Here is a 21942-nt window from a genome sequence, read left to right on the forward strand (position 1 = left end):
GAGTGCAGCGAAGGTTCACCAGACTGATTCCGGGATGGCAGGACTGACATATGAGGAGAGACTGGATTGACTAGGCCTGTATTCACTGGAGTTCAGAAGGATGAGAGGGGATCTCATAGAAACATGTAAAATTCTGACCGGACTGGACAGGTTAGATGCAGGAAGAATGTTCCCGATGTTGGGGAAGTCCAGAACCAGGGGACATAATCTAAGGATAAGGGGTAAGCCATTTAGGACTGAGATGAGGAGAAACTTCTTCACTCAGAGAGTTGTTAACCTGTGGAATTCCCTATCGCAGAGAGTTGTTGAAGCCAGTTCATTGGATATATTGAAGAGGGAGTTAGATATGGCCCTTATGGCTAAAGGGATCAAGGGATATGGAGAGAAAGCAGGAAAGGGGTACGGAGGTGAATGATCAGCCATGATCTTATTGAATGGTGGTGCAGATTCGAAGGGCCGAATGGCCTACTCCTGCACCTATTTTCTATGTTTCTATGTTTCTATATACACTCCACCCCTACCCAAAACCATGTGCTCTCTTGGGAGAGGACAAAAAAACCCAGGCCAATTTGGGAAAAAAAACTTTGGGAAATTCCTTTCCAACCTATCTTGGCGATCGAAACTAATCCAGGAGGTCACTCTGCAATTAAACCTCCTGCAATACTTACCCTTCTGTCGAAACATAGAAACATAGAAAATTACAGCACTGAAGGAGGTCATTTCGGCCCATTGTGTCCGCGCCGGCCGACAAGGAGCCACACGGCTCTCGGTCAGCAGCCCTGAAGGTTACATATAAACCTATGAACAATGAACAATGGACGGAACGGCAAAGAGCACCCAGCCCAACCAGTCCGCCTCACACAACTGTGACACCCCTTATAAGGAAACATTCTACATTCCACCCCAACCAGAGCCATGTGATCTGCTGGGAGAGGCAGAAACCAGATAAAAACTCGGCCAAGACCTGTAAGAGGTGATCTCCGCCGCAGCCAGAAACAAATCCAGCTTTTGCTGATAATATGTCGATCGGGTGAGAAGGTGGGAGGAGGCTGGTGTGGAGCACAAACACTGGCATCGACCCATTGGGCCGAATGGCCTGCTTCTGTGCTGTACATTCTGTGTAATTCTATATTCAACTGAATCTGTCACAGTTCCTGTTGCATTGCTGACTGCTGGTTTTGTGCCATATTGTGCTCTGTCTATGTTCTGTATTAAAACAAAATCTTCTTACTCCTTGCCATAACCTATCTGATCACCCTGCCACCACCTACAGCCAATACTGCATGCCAACAATGTGAACAGCTTTGGACACACTGAGCCTCCAGCTCCTGCCCCGGGAGAGTGCCGATGAGGAAAAAACATTTATTTTTAACGCAGCGAGTTGCCATGATCTGGAACTCACCGCCTGAAAGGGAGGTGGAAGCAGATTCAATAGTAACTTTCAAAAGGAAATTGAATATAAACTTGAAAAGGAAAAATTTGCATGGCTATAAGCAAAGAGCAGGGGCGTGGGACTAACTGAATAGCTCTTTCAAAGAGCCAGCATAGGCACGATGGGCTGAATGGCCTCCTTCTGAGCTGTGCGACTCCATGATTCTATGAATGCAGCCCAGACCTCTGAGATGAAAGCCTCCTCTGTCGGCTGGCTGGACTGATCTTTTGTGGTCGGAATGGTACTTGCATAGTGTTAACTAAACACTAGATGGACCTCTGCTGGGAGTAAGCACGTTGCAGCAATTGTACCCCATGGTTTCCTCTTACCTTGTTTTTGTTATTCTTTGACGTGATATTCTCCATGGTCTGGAAATAAAGGCAGACGGTTAATAACCCACCAATTTGAGTGTTTATGCAGTATAACATTTTGTAATGGGCCTGGCTTGGGCATCTGCAGTGGATGGGGACACATGGTGCAGTATTAACTGGCAACACCACTCAAATAAATGATAGAAATGCCAGACTAGTACAGTAGGGGGCACACTTCTGAGGCTGGGGCTGAGGCAATGTTAAGGGAGTTTTATACTGCATCTGCCCAGGAGGGAAGAGAAAACACTTCAAGGACACCCACAAGGCCTCCTTGAAAATGTTTAACATCCCCACTGACTCTTGGGAATCCCTGGCCCAAGACCACTCAAAGTGGGGGAGAAGCATCCGTGAAGGCGCCGAACACCTCGAGTCTCTTCACCGGGAGCACACGGAAGCCAAACGCAAACAACAGAAGGAGCGTACGACAAATCAAGCACCCCACCCATCCGTCCCTCCAACCACCGTCTGCCCCACCTGTGACATAGACTGTGGATCCTGCATTGGTCTCATCAGTCACCTGGGAACTCATTGTAGTGTGGAAGCAAGTCATCCTCGACTCCGGGGGACTGCCTAAGAAGTTCGAGAGCAATGTTTCTCTGGGACCAACAGGTAGTCTGGTAGTTTTTTGGGGTCAGAAGCGTTCGTACGAAGGAAGCCTCCGATCGCAATTTCCCCCCATAGAATTTACTGCACAGGAACTGGCCATTCGGCCCGACCGGTCCGTGCCGGTGTTTATGCTCCACACGAGCCTCCTCCCACTCCTCTTTATCTCACCCTATCAATATATCTTTCTATTCCTTTCCCCCTCATGTGTTTATCTAGCTTCCCCTTAAATGCATCTATGCTATTCACCTCAACTATTCCTTGTGGTAGAATGTTCCACATTCTCCCCACTTTCTGGGTGAAGAATGCCTCCTGAATCCCCTATTGGATTCATCAGTGATTATCTTATATTTATGGCCCCTAATGTGGTGGTCATTCCTACCAATGCCTTCATGGACAGATGCATCTGCAACAGGTAGATTGGTTTTCCCCTCTTGTTGGTTCTCTCATCACCTGCCACAAGTTCAATCTGGGAGCTATCTCCTTCAGGACTTGACCAGCTCGGTCAGCAGTGGAAACATCTTCTCTACGGCAACCCTACAAAACCCTTTCATAATATTAAAGATCTCTCTCACTAATATCTGGGGAGTTGTGCCAAAATTGGGAGAGCAACAGCCTGATACAGTCATACTCACAGAATCATATCTTTCAGCCAATGTCCCAGACTCCTCCATCACCATCCCTGGGTATGTCCTGTCCCACCGACAAGACAGACCCACTAGAGGTGGTGGCTCAGTGGTATACAGTTGGGAGGGAGTGGCCCTGGGAGTCCTCAACATTGATTCTAGACCCCATGAAGTCTCTTGGCATCAGGTCAATCATGGGCAAGGAAACGTCCTGCTGATTACTACCTAGCGTCCTCCCTCAGCTGATGAATCAGTACTCCTCCATATTGAACTCCACTTGGAAGAAGCACTGAAGGTAGTAAGGGCACAGAATGTACTCTCGATGGGGGACTTCAATGTCTATCACCAAGAGTGTCTCGGTAGCACCACTACTGACCGAGCTGGCCAAGTCCTGAAGGACATAGCTGCCAGACTGGACCTGCAGCAGGTGGTGAGAGAACCAACATGAGGGAAAAACCTACTTAACCTCGTCTTCACCAATCTACCTGTCGCAGACACATATATCCATGATAGTATTGGTAGCAGTGACCACCGCACAGTCCTTGTGGAGATGAAGTCCCGTCTTCACACTGAGGACACCCCCCATCGTGATGTGTGGCACTACCACCAAGCTAGATGGGATAGATTCAGAACAGTTCTGGTATTAACCTTGTAAAACTTCTCCAGCATCTTTCATGACATCAGGAAAGACCAAACTGCTTTACAGCCAATGAAATACTTTTGAAGTGTCGTCACTACTGTAAAGTAGGAATCGCAGCAGCCAATCTGTGCACAGCAAGCTCCCACAAACAGCAATGTGAAAATGTTTTGGTGATGTTGGTTGAGGGATAAATATTAGCCAGAACACCGGGGAGAACTCTCGTGCTCTCTTCAACTAGTGCCGTCGAGTCTTTTACCTGTAAGAGCAGACGGAGCCTCGGTTTAACGTCTCATTCTAAAGACGGCACCTCCGACAGTGCAGCACTCCCTCAGTACTGCACTGGAGTGTCAGCCTGGATTTTGTGCTCAAGTCTCTGGCATGGGACTTGAACCCAGAACCTTCTGATTCAGAGATGAGATTGCTACCACTGAGTCACGGCTGATCCCTAACTGTGAGTATGACAAAGGGGAAGTAAAGTCAATCAAAACTGATGCAAAGATAAGTAAATACTTGAATCCAGAGGAGCAAATTAAATGGAGAGAGGCACTGTGACAGGGTAGAAGCATGGTCAGATGGGCTGGGGAAAGTGTTGAAAATACCTCACAACACGTAGAATAGACACCGAGAATAATGTGTTGCTACAACTTCTTCAGATTTGTATGAGAGGTGTGTCTGTATTTGTAAAGTTCTTTAAAAGAGGCCTCCACAGTACGAAAGTCCACTAATCCTTTTTTGGGCTGTCAGGATACCTGGCAGGGTGTATGGCACTTACATTCGCAATGAATTATCCCTCCGCCGGTTAGTCAAGGCTCAAGATATGAGTCATATTGTAGAAAATAGCTGTCAGTCTATAAAGGGGGAGGCTAATGAATATTACTTGCCTTTATGTAAGAGCTTGGCCCTCCAATTCTCCTTGTTGGGGTAGTATTGCTGTACATTCACTACTGACTGCTGTGTCGTATACTACCAACATTATGGATGGAGGGAGGGAGGGAAAGAAAGAAAGACTTGCATTTATATAGCACCTTTCAGGACTACCTGATGTCTCAAAGTGCTTTACAGAGAATGAAGTACTTTTGGAGTGTAGTCACTGTTGTAATGTGGGAATTGCAGCAGCTAATTGGCGCACAGCAAGCTCCCACAGACAATGTGATAATGACCAGATAATCGTTTTTTGTTTTGTTGATTGAGGGATAAATATTGGCCAGAACACCGGGGATAACTCTCCTGCTCTTCTTCGAAATAGTGCCATGGGATCTTTTACGTCCACCTGAGAGAGCAGACAGGGCCTCGGTTTAACGTCTCATCCGAAAGACGGCACCTCAGACAGTGCAGCACTCTCTCAGCACTGCACTGGAAGCGTCAGCCGAGATCATGTATTCAAGTAGATTTTTGTTGGGCAAGGATATCAAGGGCTATGGAGTTAAGGTGGGTAAATGGAGTTGAGGTACAGATCAGTCATGAATGGCGGAACATGCTTGAGGGATTGAATGAGCACAAGCTGGTGCAGGAGGGCGACGGCAGCGAATAGTGACGTCATCAAGTTCCAGATCGGTGATTGGAGCGTGAGCAGGAGCGGCGAGGTTGGGGCAAAGGTGCGTCGAGAGATTGTAGAAGGACGTGATCGGGGCCCAGGAGAGGCGTGAGTTCAGGGCCAGAAGAGGCGTGGGCCCAGGGGCAGCACGGGCCAGCCCACACTGCTATATGTGTGCGCACTAGGTCCGTGCAGCAGAGCAGGTCTTCAGGCATCTTGGTTAATCCTTGCCACTGGACCAAGATCTAACTCTGTCAAGCCCGTGTGGTGGCTGGTGTGCAACGTTAAAAGAATCCACACACAGGCATCTTCCATCCTTCAAGATTTAGTTCGGGATCCGGATTATTAGGTCCTTCATTGAAACACCTGTGGCGTGGAAGCAAGTCATCCTCATTTCGAGGGACTGCCTATGATGATGATGATGTTCCTATGTACCTAGTACCCGCAGGGCTGCTGGTTGCAAATGAGCAGGTACAACAGTGCCAGTGCAATGCACAAGGCTTAGGGCCTACTTGCCTTTGGAAAACAAGGGAAGTGAGGAAAAGCATGTGATGTCTGCATTATCAACCTGCCCTTCCCCATCCTACTTTGTATAACGACAAGTTTTGCTGAAGTTTGCGACAGTATGAACTCAGGCACAGATGACAGCGTTGAATGTTAAGGAAGCTATGCAATAAAGTCATGCCCTTGGTGAATATTCAAAGGCGCATTACATTAACAAAGTGAGTTCACACTGATCGACACCGACACAGGTGAAATACTCCCCTTCGATCACAACCCATCAATTATTTGTGCTTTTGTAAATTATTCACCAGCAACGTGAGTTTGAATATGTAATGTTCAATATTTTAAGCCATTTGTGCCAGACAGCTGTCAAGCTGAACGCACAGTCATTTTTGTCAGGCTCGGGGCTGTTGTGTCTGTAATAACTCGATAGACTGAATACTGTAAACTAACACAGGTACAAACCTGGCTCTGCTTTATTAGGGCCCAAAGTGATTACATTACATCATGGCTTGTCTTTTATACCTGGGCCGCACACATGTGCGTACAGCCCAATGACCTCTGACAGTGGTGCCATCTGGTGGCTAGTAACCCCAAGCATACATACATGACAATATCCCCCTTTAAGATATTAGTAACGGTCTTTTTACAAATTGAGATGGTCCGGGGTTTTCCGCTCCCGAGTTGATCGTCTCAGTTCAACTCCAGCCTTGGGTGAACGTTCTGAGTCTGTTATGACTGGGGGCTGGGTAGCCGATCTGATGGGAGTGACAATGACCACGTCAGGGATTGAAAGTCCAGATTCATTGATGACAGTGGAGTCCTCTGATGACTGAGGGTAGATTGGTTGGCCACTGATTGTGTCTTCCTCAGACTGCTCCGGTTTATCCGTGTGCCGCAGCTTTATCTGATCAACAGGTTTCCTGCATGTCTTCCCATTCTTGAGATTGACGATAAACACTCTGTTACCCTCTTTGGCCTTGGGACCTTGACCATAATTTAGTACATACACAGAATCGTTTTCAGAAATGTCGCGTGACACAGCAGTGCGATCATGATACCACTGCTGACTTTGACGTCTGTATTCAACATGATTGTTCAAGTTAGGATGGACAAGAGAGAGCTTAGTCTTGAGACCTCTCTTCATCAATAGTTCAGCAGGGGGGACCCTGGTAAGTGTGTGGGGTCTTGTTCTGTAACTAAGCAATATGCATGACAAGCGAGTCTGCAGTGAACCTTGAGTTACACGTTTCATATTCTGCTTGATGGTTTGGACAGCACGCTCTGCTTGACCATTAGATGCGGGTTTGACCTCACATGTTTGATACCATTGAGTTTCATGAACTCTTGAAACTCCAGACTAGTGAAGCAAGGTCCGTTGTCACTTACAATGATGTCGGGTAGACCATGACTGGCAAACATGACACGAAGTCTCTCAATGGTAGCTGTGAATGTACTGAATTACATGATTATACACTCTATCCACTTGGAATATGCATCCACCACAACTAAAAACATCCTTCCCAGGAAGGGACCTGCAAAGTCGATGTGGATCCTGGACCATGGTTTAGATGGCCACGACCACAGACTCAGCGACGATTCCGCTGGTGCATTAATTAGCTGCATGCAAGTGTTGCACTGATGCACACATGATTCCAGATCAGAGTCAATTCCAGACCATACATGAGACCTGGCAATGGCTTTCATCATGACAATACTGGGATGAGTGCTATGTAGATCATCTACAAATTTCTCTCTGCCTTTCTTAGGCATAACAACGCGATTACCCCACAGTAAACAATCTGACTGAATGGATAGTTGTAGCATCTCCACTTCCGGTGTGGGCAACGGCAGACGGCTCAATGCATCGGCACAATTCTCAGTGCCAGGTCTATGGTGAATGACATAATCATAGGCAGATAATGTCAGTGCCCACCTCTGGATGTGGGACGATGCATTGGTATTTACACCTTTGTTTTCCGAAAACAATGAAATGAGTGGCTTGTGATCTGTTTCCAGTTCAAACCGAAGACCAAACAGGTACTGATGCACCTTTTTAACCCCATACATGTAGGTTAATGCTTCTTCTTCTGCCATGCTGTAGGCTCTTTCCACCTTTGACAAACTTTTAGAAGTAGACGCAATAGGTTGTCGTTTACCCGACTCATTACCTTGTTGGAGCACGCAACCAACTCCATATGACGAAGCATCACAGGCCAATACTAGACGCTCACACGGATCATAATGTACCAGCAGCTTTCTCAAAAGCTCTATCTTGGGATGCACCCCAAATCCAGTTGTCGCCTTTTCTTAGCAGCATGTGCAGTGGCTCTAATAAGGTGCTCAACCTAGGTAAGAAATTACCGAAGTAGTTGAGTAGACCAAGGAACGAACGCAGCTCCGTCACATTCTGAGGCTTGTGTGCATTTTTGATGGCCTTGGTTTTCAAGTCCGTAGGCCTGATGACGTTAGCAGCACTTTTCCTCCCCAGGAATTCAACTTCCGGTGCCATGAAGACGCACTTCGAACATTTCAGCCCCACTTTGTCCAGACAATGTAGAACCTCTTCCAGGTTGTTCAGATGTTCGGCGGTGCCACGACCTGTGACCAGGATGTCATCTTGGAACACGATGGTTCGAGGGACAGACTTCAGTAGACTCTCCATGTTCCTCTGAAATATGGCTGCAGCCGAGCAAATTCCGAAAGGACACCTGTTGTAGATAAACAGTCCTTTATGAGTGTTGATGCACAAAAGTTTCTTCGATGTCTCGACCAGCTCCTGTGTCATGTTGGTCCAGTTTAGTGAACGACTTCCCCCTGGCTAGAGTTTCAAACAGGTCATCAGCCTTTGGTAACGGGTATTGATCCTGTTTTGAAACTCGGTTGATCGTAACCTTCTAGTCTCCACAAATCCTGACAGTAGCATCACTCTTCAACACAGGAATAATTGAGCTGGCCCATTCGTTAAATTCGACCAGTGATATGACCCCTTCACGCTGAAGTCTGTCCAAATTGATTTCGACCTTCTCCCTCATTGTGTACAGAACCGCCTGAGCTTTATGATGGAGGGGTCTTGCATCCGAGTCCATGTGGATCTGCACCTTGGCTCCCGTGAAATTGCCGATGCCTGGTTCAAACAGCGAGGGAAACTTGCTCAGCACTTGAGCACATGGAGTATCATCCTCTGACGACAACGCTTTGATATCGTTCCAATTCCATTTGAATTTTTCTTGCCAATTCTTGCCGAACAACGTTGGACCATTGCCTGGAACAATCCATAACGGTAAATCACGGACCGCACCATCATATAACACCTTGACTACTGCACTGCCAATCACCGGTATGAGTTCTTTAGTATATGTACGCAACTTGGCATTGACTGGACTCAGCTTAGGCCTCACAGTCTTAGTATCCCACAGCTTGTCGAATGTCCTCTGGCTCATTATTGATTGACTCGAACCCATGTCCAATTCCATCAGTACCGACACACCATTAAGTTTCACATTAATCATTATCGGTGGCTCTTTGTTAGGAACGAATACAGTCCATACACTTCCTCCTCTGGTATCACAGATTGCATATCCGGATCCGTGCTAGACTGGTTATCATCCTCCACATGGTGTGTCGCAGCACGTTTGCTCAGTTGCGGTCACATGTGCTGGACATGCGCTCGAACAGCCTTTACAAATGTACTATTTAAACCGACACTGATGAGGCCGATGATTGCCCCCACAATGCCAACACGGTGAAATCAGATTCATTCCCATTGGCAGACTTTGGGCAGCCACAGGTTTTGCATATGCAGTTGAGTAGGCCCTGCCATCTGCAGCTCTGCCAAATGACGATACAATCTTGTTTACAGTACTTGCCGAGTTCCGATTTTTTGATGATATCTGCTTTAAGTTTTTGTCCGTCGACATGCATACCTGGGCAATTGTGATGGCCTTGCTCAAATCGAGCGTCTCCGCAGTCAGTAGCTTACGCAGGATCACCTCGTGGTTGATGCCGATTACAAAGAAGTCCCGCAGCATGTCTTCCAATGTGTTTTCGAACTTACATGGTCCAGCTAGACGTCTTAGGTCGGCAATGAATTCCAACACATCCTGGCCCTCAGAACGAACGTGCTTGTAGAATCAATATCGTGAGATGATGATGCCTGCTTCTGGTTTGAGATGGTCACATACGAGAGCACACAATTCCTCATAGTCCTTGTTCATTTGTCTTGCAGGGGACAGAAGATTCTTTATGATTCCATAGATTTTTGGACCGCAAACCGTGAGGAAGACCGCCCTGCGCCTAACTGCGTCAGTGGGTTCCTCCATTTTGTTGGCTGCGAAGTACTGGTCCAGGCGAGCTACAAAATCTGCCCAGTCCTCTCCCTCTATGAATCTCTACAGAATTCCAATTGTGCTCATTTTTACACGCGAAGGTTCTTAAGTTACCTCGTCACCAAATGTTGTGTATGTAACAACTCGATAGACTGAATACTGCAAACTAACACAGGTATGAACCTGGCTCTGTTTTATTAGGGCCCAAAGTGATCACATTACATCATGGCTTGCCTTTTATACCTGGGCCGCACACACGTGCGCACAGCCCGATCACCTCCGACAGTGGCGCCACCTGGTGGCTAGTAACCCCAAGCAATCATACATGCCTTTTTGAGGGAATATTGTTCGGCTGCAAGACTTTCTTCCACAAGACATTAAGAAATCTGAGTGTGTTAGATACATTTGCAGAGAATTAGGGGGCAATTGAGCACTGTGTCTTAGTCAATGATTGGCTCACACACTTATAGCTCGTTAACACTGACCCGAAGGAGACCTTCTTTAGAAATGGATTGAGCCCAACTTGTGTTTGCTTTCCTAAGTGAACTTATATAGCACAGTACACAACGTCAGGATGTTCCAAAGCACATTTTAATGATGTTGAGTGAGGGATATTATTGGCCAGATCACAGGGAGAGCGCCCCTTGATCGTCTTCGAAATAGTGCCAAGAGATCTTTTGTCCATCTGAGAGGAAAGAAGGGGCCTCGGTTTAACATCGCACCCAAAAGGCAGCACCTCCAACAGTGCAGCGCTCCCTCGGTATTGCACTGAAGTGTCAGCCAAATTATGTGCTCAAGTCTTTGGAGCGGGACTTGAACCCACAACCGCGTGTCTCAGAAGTGAGGCACGGGTGACACCTTCTGTGCTTTTGAGGTCAACATTCGTATCACTTACACGGGTTGTAATGTGATGTGTTTGACCTAGTCTGACCTCTCTGCACGAGTCTGATGGTGGATCTGTGGGGACGAGCGGTGTCCTGTGGATGCTCGTTGTCAGGAACCGATCTGTCCTCCAGTGAACGAAAGGCACCTGAGGGTGTGATTTGTGAAGTAGAGGTGGTCATTTACTCTCATGGCTGGAAAACAGGGAGCACGGTGAATTGGAAGGTGCTGAACCCCACCCCCCCTTCCCCCGATCTGCAATCCTAGTCAGGAAGGCTCCATACTGGAACCTCTCGCCTCACAAAATGAATGTTGGAAAACAAAAAACGCAAAAATTAGGATGAATAAACAAAAGTGTTTAAAGAAAATGAAAACCAAACACTCCACTATTGTTAATGCCCAGTGATTTTTCTCTTGGGTTTGCCACAGAACTGTCCAGGAACAGAAAGCAAAAGCTCTGTGTTGGGACCGCTTCAGAATCAGCCTTTGTAGTGAGCCAATGGTGGGGCTCACATGCACTGTGGTCAGACAGGAAATGATGTCGCCAGCTGTTGGTGCACATTGGGTCTGGTTGGATGTATTCCTGGCAGCTTCATCACATGACCTCCTGCCTCCAACTCCCCCTCGACCGCCAGCACACCCGCCATTGGTCGGCCGAGATGTCCATCCTCATGACACATCGCTTTCCAATTGGCCATGGGCATGGCCAATTGGAAAGCGAACAGATTCTTCATTATCCAATTGGATGATTCTTGACTTGTCCATCATGTTTGATTTTTCTCTAACTGGTACACAAAAATCCACTCCAGTAGGGAGCTTGTTGAGTGTGAGGTGGAGCATGGCAGCGAGGAAGATTGAGAAGAGGGATGGCACGATGACACAGCCCTGTTTGACCCTTCACGGCAAACGAGCCCAAGATGGGCAGAGAAAACGTCATAAGGACACCCTCAAAGCCTCCCTGATAAAGTGCAACATCGCCACCGATAGCTTGGAGTCCCTGACCCAAGACCGCCCTAAGTGGAGGAAGTGCATCCGGGAGGGCGCTGAGCGCCTCGATTCTCATCACCAAGAGCAGGCAGAAATCAAGCTCATGCAGCGGAAAGAGTGTGTGGCAAACCAGTCCCACCTCAACCACTGTCTGTCCTACCAGTGATACAGACTGTAATTCCCATATTGGACTGTACAGTCACCTCAGAACTCACTTTTAGAGTGGAAGCAAGTCTTCCTCGATCCCAAGGGACTGCCTGTGATGATGATGGTGACACAAAAATGATCAAAGAAAAGTAAAAAATGCACCGGGTCGAGATTGTGCTGTGCCCCGATTGGGGGCGATAACCTGCTGGGGCCGGGAGTTCCTGCACTCGGCGCAGAACTCCATCTCCCCTCTCCCCCAGCCAAATTGGGCTTACCACCCCTCAAAGGAGGTGGAGTGCAATCTCGTGCACTCCACTTCCATTAGTGGGGGGGGGGGGGTCCAGCCGCGCTAACAGGGCGAGTTGTTCAGTGCCTCGTGAATGCGCCGCGTAGCACTGACGTGCTTCAACACCCCTCCCCTTCGCTTAATGGAGGGATCCCTTTGCGCTCTGTGGGTGTGGTGTATTTGGATTTCAAGAAGACATTCGATAAGGTGCCACATAAAAGGTTACTGCACAAGATAAAAGTTCACGGGGTTGGGGGCAATATATTAGCATGGATAGAGGATTTGCTAACCAACAGAAAACAGAGAGTCGGGATAAATGGGTCACTTTCCGGTTGGCAAACAGTCACTAGTGGGGTGCCGCAAGGATCGGTGCTGGGGCCTCAACTATTTACAATCTATATTAATGACTTGGATGAAGGGACCGAGTGTAATGTAGCCAAGTTTGCTGATGATACAAAGATGGGTGGGAAAGCAAATTGTGAGGAGGACACAAAAAATCTGCAAAGGGATATAGACAGGCTAAGTGAGTGGGCAAAAATTTGGCAGATGGAGTATAATATGGGAAAATGGGAAGTTATCCACTTTGGCAAAAGCAAATTATAATTTAAATGGAGAAAAATTGCAAAGTGCTGCAGTACAGTGGGACCTCAAAAGTAAATTCCTCAACATACTCAGTGTCTCAGTTGGTAACTGTGTTGACCCGTTGGGTACCGAGAGACAGACCTGGCAGGTTCCTGGTCCATTATCACGTTAACGGAAATCAACTACAAAACGATGAAGGCATCCATTCGGGGTAACGAAAGCCAGACCTGGATCAGAATCCCTCAAAGTGAAGTGGTTGGATAGACGTGCAAGCTAAAATCCTAAAGCAGTATAGGAAGACAATGGGGTAAAAATTCGGGCGCGCCAACAGAATTGATGAAGGGTCATCGACCCGAAACGTTAACTGTTTCTCTCTCCACAGATGCTACCTGACCCGCTGAGTTTTCCAGCATTTTCTGTTTTTACTACAGATTCCAGCATCCACAGTATTTTGCTTTTGCCTTATCATCATCATCATAGGCAGTCCCTCAGAATCGAGGAAGACTTGCTTCCACTCTAAAATTGAGTCCTTAGGTGACTGAACAGTCCAATACGGGAATTACAGTGTCTGTCACAGGTGGGACATACAGTCGTTGAGGGTAAGGGTGGGTGGGACAGGTTTGCCACACGCTCCTTCCGCTGCCTGTGCTTGATTTCCGCATGCTCTCGGTGACGAGACTCAAGGTGCTCAGCGCCCTCCCAGATGCGCTTCCTTCACTTAGGGTGATCTTTGGCCAGGGACTCCCAGGTGTCAGTGGGGGTGTTGCACTTTATCAGGGAGGCTTTGAGGGTGTCTTTGTAGTGTTTCCACTGCCCACCTTTGGCTCGTTTGCCATGAAGGAGCTCCGAAGTAGAGCACTTCAACAACTTCAATACCAACTTGCATTTATATAGCGCCTTTTACATAGTAAAACATCCCAAGGTGCTTCACAGGAGTGTTATCAAACACAATTTGAGGCCAAGCCACAGGATAGATAACCAGAAGCTTGGTCAAAGGTTTTAAGGAGCGTCTTAATGGAGGAGAGAGTGGTGGAGAGGCGGAGAGGTTTAGGAAGGGAATTCCAAAGCTTCGGGCCCAGGCAGCTGAAGGCATGGTCCCCAATGGTGGAGTGATTAAAATTAGGGATGTGTAAGAGGCCAGCATTGGAAGAGCACAAATATCTTGGAGGGTTGTAGCCTGCCCTTTATTTGTGTATGTTCGTCTGTAGGTTCAGTCCTTTGTTTGTACTCTACTGTTTTGAGCTTTTATCACAGAATGATACAGTACAAGAGGAGGCCGTTCGGCCCATCGAGCCTGTGCCGGCTCTTTGAAAGAGCGTTCCAATTAGTCCCACTCCCCTGCTTTTTCCCCATAGCCCTATACATTTTACAATGTCCAGTATATATCCAGTTTCCTTTTGAAAGTCATTATTGAATTTGCTTCCACCACTATTTCAGGCAGTGCATTCCAGATGCGTAAAAAAATCTAATCTCCCGCCCCACCCCAGCATTTTTCCCAATTCTTTTAGATCTCTGTCCTCTAATTACTGATCCTCCTACCACTATTTATTCTATCAAACGTCTTCATTATTTTGAATGCCTCGAATAAATCTCCCTTTAACCTTCTCTGATCTAAGGAGAACAAGCCCAGCTTCTCCAGTCTCTCCACCTAACTAATCTTCTTCATACCTGCTGCCACCCTATTGAAGCTCGTCTCTAGCAAATTTCTAAATTGATTAATGGAGAATAGGAAGGATATCTAATACGCATCTTATCACTTTAAATTGCAGAAAATATTGCACAGCTTGACCTACTAGATCCAGGCTAAAATGCCAGTCTGGGTTTATTTACAAATAAAATGATATACAGAAGCAAAATAACAGAGAATACATTATACAGGTTGAACCTCCCTTATCCGGAACCTCAGGACCTGGCCTGTTCTGGATAAGGGATTTTTCTGGCCGAGGGGTGGTACAGGTATTGAGCAAGGGGATATCAGGGCTGGCTGGCTTGGAGCTGGGAGTGCGACAGAGAGATCATGGGGAGGGGGAAGGGGTGTGGATCACAGGGCAAGGCCAACGATTGTGGTAGTCGGCAGCGAGAAAAGATTTCAATTTGTTCATGTCGGAGTTCTGCGCATGCGCCACCCGGTGGTCGGGAATGGTTTAGGACGAGGGGTGGTTCTGGATAAGGGAGTTCTGGATAAGGGAGTTTCAACCTGTACAGCAAAATATCAAACCTACACTACATACTGAGTATCTGTTCGGTTCACAAAGTCCTTTGTTCCCTTAATAGCTAAGTTGTGAATTATGGCAGAGGAGTGGAAGATGGTTCGTAGTTAAGAAATAATTTCATTGGAGCAGAACTGGATGGGGCATTACAAGCCCTTGACTCCACTTTAAGAGGCCGCCCTGGATTTTATTGAGTGTGACAGCAGTAACGATGTAACAGAGGGTGAGCAGGAGGCCTTTGCCAAGTTCAAGGCAGATCCCATCCCGGTTTTGTTATGTCTTGCACTCCCACTGAGTCACTGATTCACAGATGCATGCTCAGCTTCAAATCCAACAGAGAGTATCTGTGAGAACTGTTTGAAGGTTCCTCAGTGGAAGGTTTTATTCTGACATATATTGCGAGTCTTTTTTTATTGGCCTGAAAGAACAGATTGGCATCACAGCCAGTGGCCTCGAGCGAAGCCAGAATCTCATAACGCCGGGCGCAACACTCAGCAAATCTGTCAGCACAGTTCCACCAACCCAGAGATAGTGAGCTTGGGGAGTTGGCAACTGGTGAGTCACGGGACATGGGTGCATGACGCAGAGGTGCTGTGGGCCATCAGCAGCAGCAGAATTCTATTCCACCATAATCTGTAATCTCATGGCCCGGCATATCCCTCACTCTACCATTACCATCAAGCCCGGGGATCAACCCTGGTTCATTGGGGCGTGTAGAAGAACATGCCAGGAGCAGCACCAGGTGTACCTAAAAATGAGGTACCAACTCGGGGAAGCAGCAACACAAGACTACATGCATGCTAAACAGCGGAACAACCCCTGTATGCAGTGAGAAAACCACCGCAGATCGGGGCTATAAATAGAGCTGGAGCATCGGGCCCTGGAACATCGTGGGCAAAAGTACGACAAATGAGAAGAGCCGAGGGCCCAGGGGCAGCACTGGCCAGCCCACACTGCGATATGTGTGCGCACTAGGTCTGTGCAGCCGAGGAGGTCTCCAGTTGTCCTGTTTAACCCTTGCCACTGGATAAAGGCCTAGCTCTGTCAAGCCCGTGTTGTGGCTGATGTGCAACGGTCACTACACGTTAAAAAAATCCACGCACAGGCATCTTCCACCCCCTCAATTGGAGTTTAGGACTGGAACGTCGGGTCCTTCATTGAAATATCTGTGAACTCATGTGGAAGCAAGTCATCTTCATTCGAGGGACCGCCTATGATGATGATAATGCAGATTAATGAGGAGCGGAAATATTAAATGGTTACGCCGGTCACCTCGTTTAGAAGACTGAGAGGTGATCTTATTGAAAGGTATAAGAGTCTGAGGGGGCTGGACAGGGTAGATGCAGAGAAAATGTTTCAACTCATGGGGGAATCTAGAACTAGGGGGCATAGTTTCAGAATAAGGGACCGCCCATTTAAAACGGAAATGAGGAGGAATTTCTTCTCTTAGAAGGCCGTGAATCTTTGGAATTCTCTGCCCCAGAGAGCTGTGCAGGCTGGGTCATTGAATATATTTATGGTGGAGATAGACAGAATTTTGAACGATAAGGGAGTCAAGGGTTATGGGGACGCGCAAGGAAGTAGAGTTGAGGCCAAGATCAGATCAGCCATGATCTTATTTAATGGTGGAGCAGACTCGAGGGGCCCAATGGCCGACTCCTGCTCCTATTTCTTATGTTCTTATCCTTCTCCTATAATGCCAAGGGTGCTGATCTCACAGGCCAGATGGTAGAAGCAGATTGCAGTGTCATTAGGGTCTGCCCAAGGTTTGGTGAGGAGTATTGATGTGTCTAGTTGTGGATAAACAGTGGTGCGCATTGTAGGATACCATGAAGCATATGGCATTCCCAGAGGCCCCTGCAGTCGAGCCCTTAATGGCACAGGTTCCGAACACAGTGGGAACATCTCTAATGAATGCCAAAGAGGCCTTGGCTCCTCTTCTTCTTTTCCTCTTTCTTCTTAGGCAGTCCCCCGGAATCGAGGATGACTTGCTTCCACACTAACATGAGTTCTCAGGTGACTGATGAGACCAATGCGGGACCTACAGTCTCTGTCACAGGTGGGGCAGAGGGTGGTTGGAGGGACTGGTGGGTGGGGTGCTTGATTTGTCGTATGCTCCTTACGTTGTTTGTACTTGGCTTCCGCGTACTCCCGGCAAAGAGACTCAAGATCTGGAGACATGTGGCGGGAGGTCCCAGTAGCAGTGGCATGGCTGGAATAGGTACAGCTGTCTCCAGGGAGACAACACTTCGGGTCCATACAGAATCCATGTGGCAGTTGATTTACCGGGAAAGGTATAGCGACGGTGCAATCTCATGGATCAGCCTGAGGAGGTGTAGGGTCACCTGGATCCCAGCTGTCTGTCAGCCAACACACTTACTCCTTCCGCAGGACTGTGACTGAGAAAAGTCTCATGGTTGGGAGCTAGAAGGAGCTCGCAATTCACCAGCATGAAGAGGAATCAGCGGGGTGAAGGATAGTCATGCCACTCAAACATGGCACAGGGTAGGTAATGAATTGGTTGCACATTGTCCTGAAATTGTGCAGAATAAGGGGCCAGGATAGGCAGGTTCGGCATTCCCAAAGTTGTTTATAATGTGCATTTGGACTAAACCATTCCCTCGGGAGGCTCAGTTACCAAAGGTGCTCTGGGTTAATACTAGGTACACCGGTCTCCTGGTCTTTTTAGGAGCATCATCTCATGGTCAGCATCTGTATCCTCCTGCTCCGCCAGTTTAGGCCTCTTTGTAAAGCACTTATGGCGATGCAGCTGACAATGAAAATCTTGGATACCGTGAGAGCATCTGTCCAGATGTCTGGCCTGGGATTTACTGCCTCACTGGAGACCAGAAGCCCACTTGAATGGGCAGCAAATCGTGGCCTTGCGAGCGCAGAAGTGGAAAAGCTCAGCCCCGAAGGGCAGCTTCAGACTGCCAATGGTATCCTCAATATCATCATCATCATAGGCAGTCACTCGGAATCGAGGAAGACTTGCTTCCACTAAAGTGAGTTCTCAGGTGGCTGAACAGTCCAATACGAGAATTACAGCCTCTGTCACAGGTGAGACAGATAGTCGTTGAGGGAAAGGGTGGGTGGGACTGGTTTGCTGCATGCTCTTTCCGCTGCCTGCGCTTGATTTCTGCATGCTCTCGGCGCCGAGACTCGAGGTGCTCAGCGCCCTCCCAGATGCACTTCCTCCACTTAGGGCGGTCTGTGGCCAGGGACTCCCAGGAGTCAGTGGGGATCTTGCATTTTATCAGGGAGGCTTTGAGGGTGTCCTTGTAACATTTCCGCTGCCCACCTTTGGCTCGTTTGCTGTGAAGGAGTTCCGAGTAGAGCGCTTGCTTTGGGAGTAATGATCTCGGTGGTTGTGTGGCCTCATATTGTCTAAATGCTGCTTCTGTCAGTGATTGGTGCAAGGGTCTCATTAGCTCAGTGCAGCTTTGGTCTCCGATGAAGCCATCCTTCCAGCAACTGTGCCAACAAGCCTGGCACAGAATGATTGGCACACAATGCTGCACGATAGATCGGGTGATCACCTCCGGGAATGTGCATCTCTCGAACGCTGCAGCCTAACGTATAACATGGAATGTCGTCAGCTTGTTCCCAATCTCAGAAAGCACATGGCTCAGCGCAAGCACTTGGAGCGTTATTTCCCTCAGAGTCATGTCCTTGGACGTCAGTTAGGAAATGCAACTTATTACTAACAATTTTCATTTACCACATTGAAAATAAAACAAAAGGAATAAATATTCATTTAAAAAAAATAATTTTCATTTGAAAGCAGCACGGACAGGCTCGGTGGAGTGAGGAAGGCTAGGGTTAAATTTTCAGGTCTACGATTTTACTTATTAGTTCCTGGGATGTGGGCATCGCCAGCAAGGCCAGCATTTATTGCCCATCCCCCGTTGCCCTTGAGAAGGTGGTGGTGAGCCGCCTTCTTGAACCGCTGCAGTCCGTGTGGTGAAGGTGCTGATAGGGAGAGAGTGCCAAAATTTTGATCCAGCATATAGGGGGCGAAATTGCCCTGTTCTGCACCTCCCGCTAGCGCCTCTGGGGGGTGCTAATGGGGCACGAGCCTGTTTTCATCGCTGGTGTATATTGATGGGTATATTGATGGTTTATATTGATGGTGTATATTGATGGTGTACATTGATGGTATACATTGATGGTGTATATTGATGGTGTATATTGAGGTGTATATTGAAGTGTATATTGATGGTGTATATTGAAGTATATATTGATGGTGTATATTGAAGTCGTATATTGATGGTTTATTTTGATGGTGTATATTGATTGTGTATCTTGAGGTGTATATTGATGGTGTATATTGATGGTGTATATTAAGGTGTATATTGATGGTGTATATTGATAATATAGAGCTCCTTATGCATAATAGACCAGATGACCACCTCAATCAAAGCCAGAAACCTGGTGGAATTAGGCAGCACTGTGACGTTGGTTAGTGGTAAAGGAGAAGAAGGTAGTAGGTCCTCTTGAACAAACCATCAGTTTCCTGCTGCATACATCTACGGACAGCAAACTGACTGATTCTGCCAATATAAGAACATAAGAACATAAGAATTACGAACAGGAGTAGGCCATCTAGCCCCTCGAGCCTGCTCCGCCACTCAACAAGATCATGGCTGATCTGGCCATGGACTCAGCTCCACTTACCCGCCCGCTCCCCGTAACCCTTAATTCCCTTATTGGTTAAAAATCTATCTATCTGTGACTTGAATACATTCAATGAGCTAGCCTCAACTGCTTCCTTGGGCAGAGAATTCCATAGATTCACAACCCTCTGGGAGAAGAAATTCCTTCTCAACTCAGTTTTAAATTGGCTCCCCCGTATTTTGAGGCTGTGCCCCCTAGTTCTAGTCTCCCCTACCAGTGGAAACAACCTCTCTGCCTCTATCTTGTCTATCCCTTTCATTATTTTAAATGTTTCTATAAGATCACCCCTCATCCTTCTGAACTCCAACGAGTAAAGACCCAGTCTACTCAATCTATCATCATAAGGTAACCCCCTCATCTCCGGAATCAGCCAAGTGAATCGTCTCTGTACCCCCTCCAAAGCTAGTATATCCTTCCTTAAGTAAGGTGACCAAAACTGCACGCAGTACTCCAGGTGCGGCCTCACCAATACCCTGTACAGTTGCAGCAGGACCTCCCTGCTTTTGTACTCCATCCCTCTCGCAATGAAGGCCAACATTCCATTCGCCTTCCTGATTACCTGCTGCACCTGCAAACTAACTTTTTGGGATTCATGCACAAGGACCCCCAGGTCCCCCTGCACCTCAGCATGTTGTAATTTCTCCCCATTCAAATAATATTCCCTTTTACTGTGTTTTTTTCCCAAGGTGGATGACCTCACACTTTCTGACATTGTATTCCATCTGCCAAACCTTAGCCCATTCGCTTAACCTATCCAAATCTCTTTGCAGGCTCTCTGTGTCCTCTACACAACCCGCTTTCCCACTAATCTTTGTGTCATCTGCAAATTTTGTTACACTACACTCTGTCCCCTCTTCCAGGTCATCTATGTATATTGTAAACAGTTGTGGTCCCAGCACCGATCCCTGTGGCACACCACTAACCACCGATTTCCAACCCAAAAAGGACCCATTTATCCCAACTCCATGCTTTCTGTTCGCCAGCCAATTCTCGATCCATGCTAATACATTTCCTCTGACTCCGCGTACCTCTATCTTCTACAGTAACCTTTTGTGTGGCACCCTTATCGAATGCCTTTTGGAAATCTAAATACACCACATCCATCGGTACACCTCTATCCACCATGCTCGTTATATCCTCAAAGAATTCCAGTAAATTAGTTAAACATGATTTCCCCTTCATGAATCCATGCTGCGTCTGCTTGATTGCACTATTCCTATCTAGGTGTCCCGCTATTTCTTCCTTAATGATAGCTTCAAGCATTTTCCCCACTACAGATGTTAAACTAACCGGCCTATAGTTACCTGCCTTTGTCTGTCCCCTTTTTTAAACAGAGGCGTTACATTAGCTGCTTTCCAATCCGCTGGTACCTCCCCAGAGTCCAGAGAATTTTGGTAGATTATAACGAATGCATCTGCTATAACTTCCGCCATCTCTTTTAATACCCTGGGATGCATTTCATCAGGACCAGGGGACTTGTCTACCTTGAGTCCCATTAGCCTGTCCAGCACTACCTGCTTAGTGATAGTGATTGTCTCAAGGTCCTCCCTTCCCACATTCCTGTGACCAGCAATTTTTGGCATGGTTTTTGTGTCTTCCACTGTGAAGACCGAAGCAAAATAATTGTTTAAAGTCTCAGCCATTTCCACATTTCCCATTATTAAATCCCCCTTCTCATCTTCTAAGGGACCAACATTTACTTTAATCACTCTTTTCCATTTTATATATCTGTAAAAGCTTTTACTTTCTGTTTTTATGTTTTGCACAAGTTTACCTTCGTAATCTATCTTTCCTTTCCTTATTGATTTCTTAGTCATTCTTTGCTGTTGTTTAAAATTTTCCCAATCTTCTAGTTTCCCACTAACCTTGGCCACCTTATACGCATTGGTCTTTAATTTGATACGCTCCTTTATTTCCTTGGTTATCCACGGCTGGTTATCCCTTCTCTTACCACCCTTCTTTTTCACTGGAATATATTTTTGTTGCACACTATGAAAGAGCTCCTTAAAAGTCCTGCAGTGTTCCTCAATTGTGCCACTGTTTAGTCTGTATTTCCAATCTACTTTAGCCAACTCTGCCCTCATCCCACTGTAGTCCCCTTTGTTTAAGCATAGTACACTCGTTTCTGACTCA

At 47.1% G+C, this 21942-nt stretch overlaps 1 protein-coding gene across 1 annotated transcript in view; it reads right to left on the minus strand.

The window, feature by feature from the left end:
* Window positions 1-9741, minus strand: part of LOC139276868 (uncharacterized) — a 48286-nt gene extending 38545 nt beyond the window's left edge. The window contains exons 1-3 of the mRNA XM_070894865.1: window positions 9637-9741; window positions 1762-1800; window positions 669-672 (exon numbers count right to left, since the gene is read on the minus strand). Of these exons, the coding sequence (XP_070750966.1) occupies window positions 669-672; window positions 1762-1800; window positions 9637-9741 (148 nt within the window). The remainder of the gene's footprint in view (window positions 1-668; window positions 673-1761; window positions 1801-9636) is intronic.
* Window positions 9742-21942: the final 12201 nt, after the last annotated feature.

This window comes from Pristiophorus japonicus, chromosome 12 (genome assembly GCF_044704955.1).
Source record: "Pristiophorus japonicus isolate sPriJap1 chromosome 12, sPriJap1.hap1, whole genome shotgun sequence".
In the NCBI taxonomy this organism is placed as follows: domain Eukaryota; kingdom Metazoa; phylum Chordata; class Chondrichthyes; family Pristiophoridae; genus Pristiophorus; species Pristiophorus japonicus.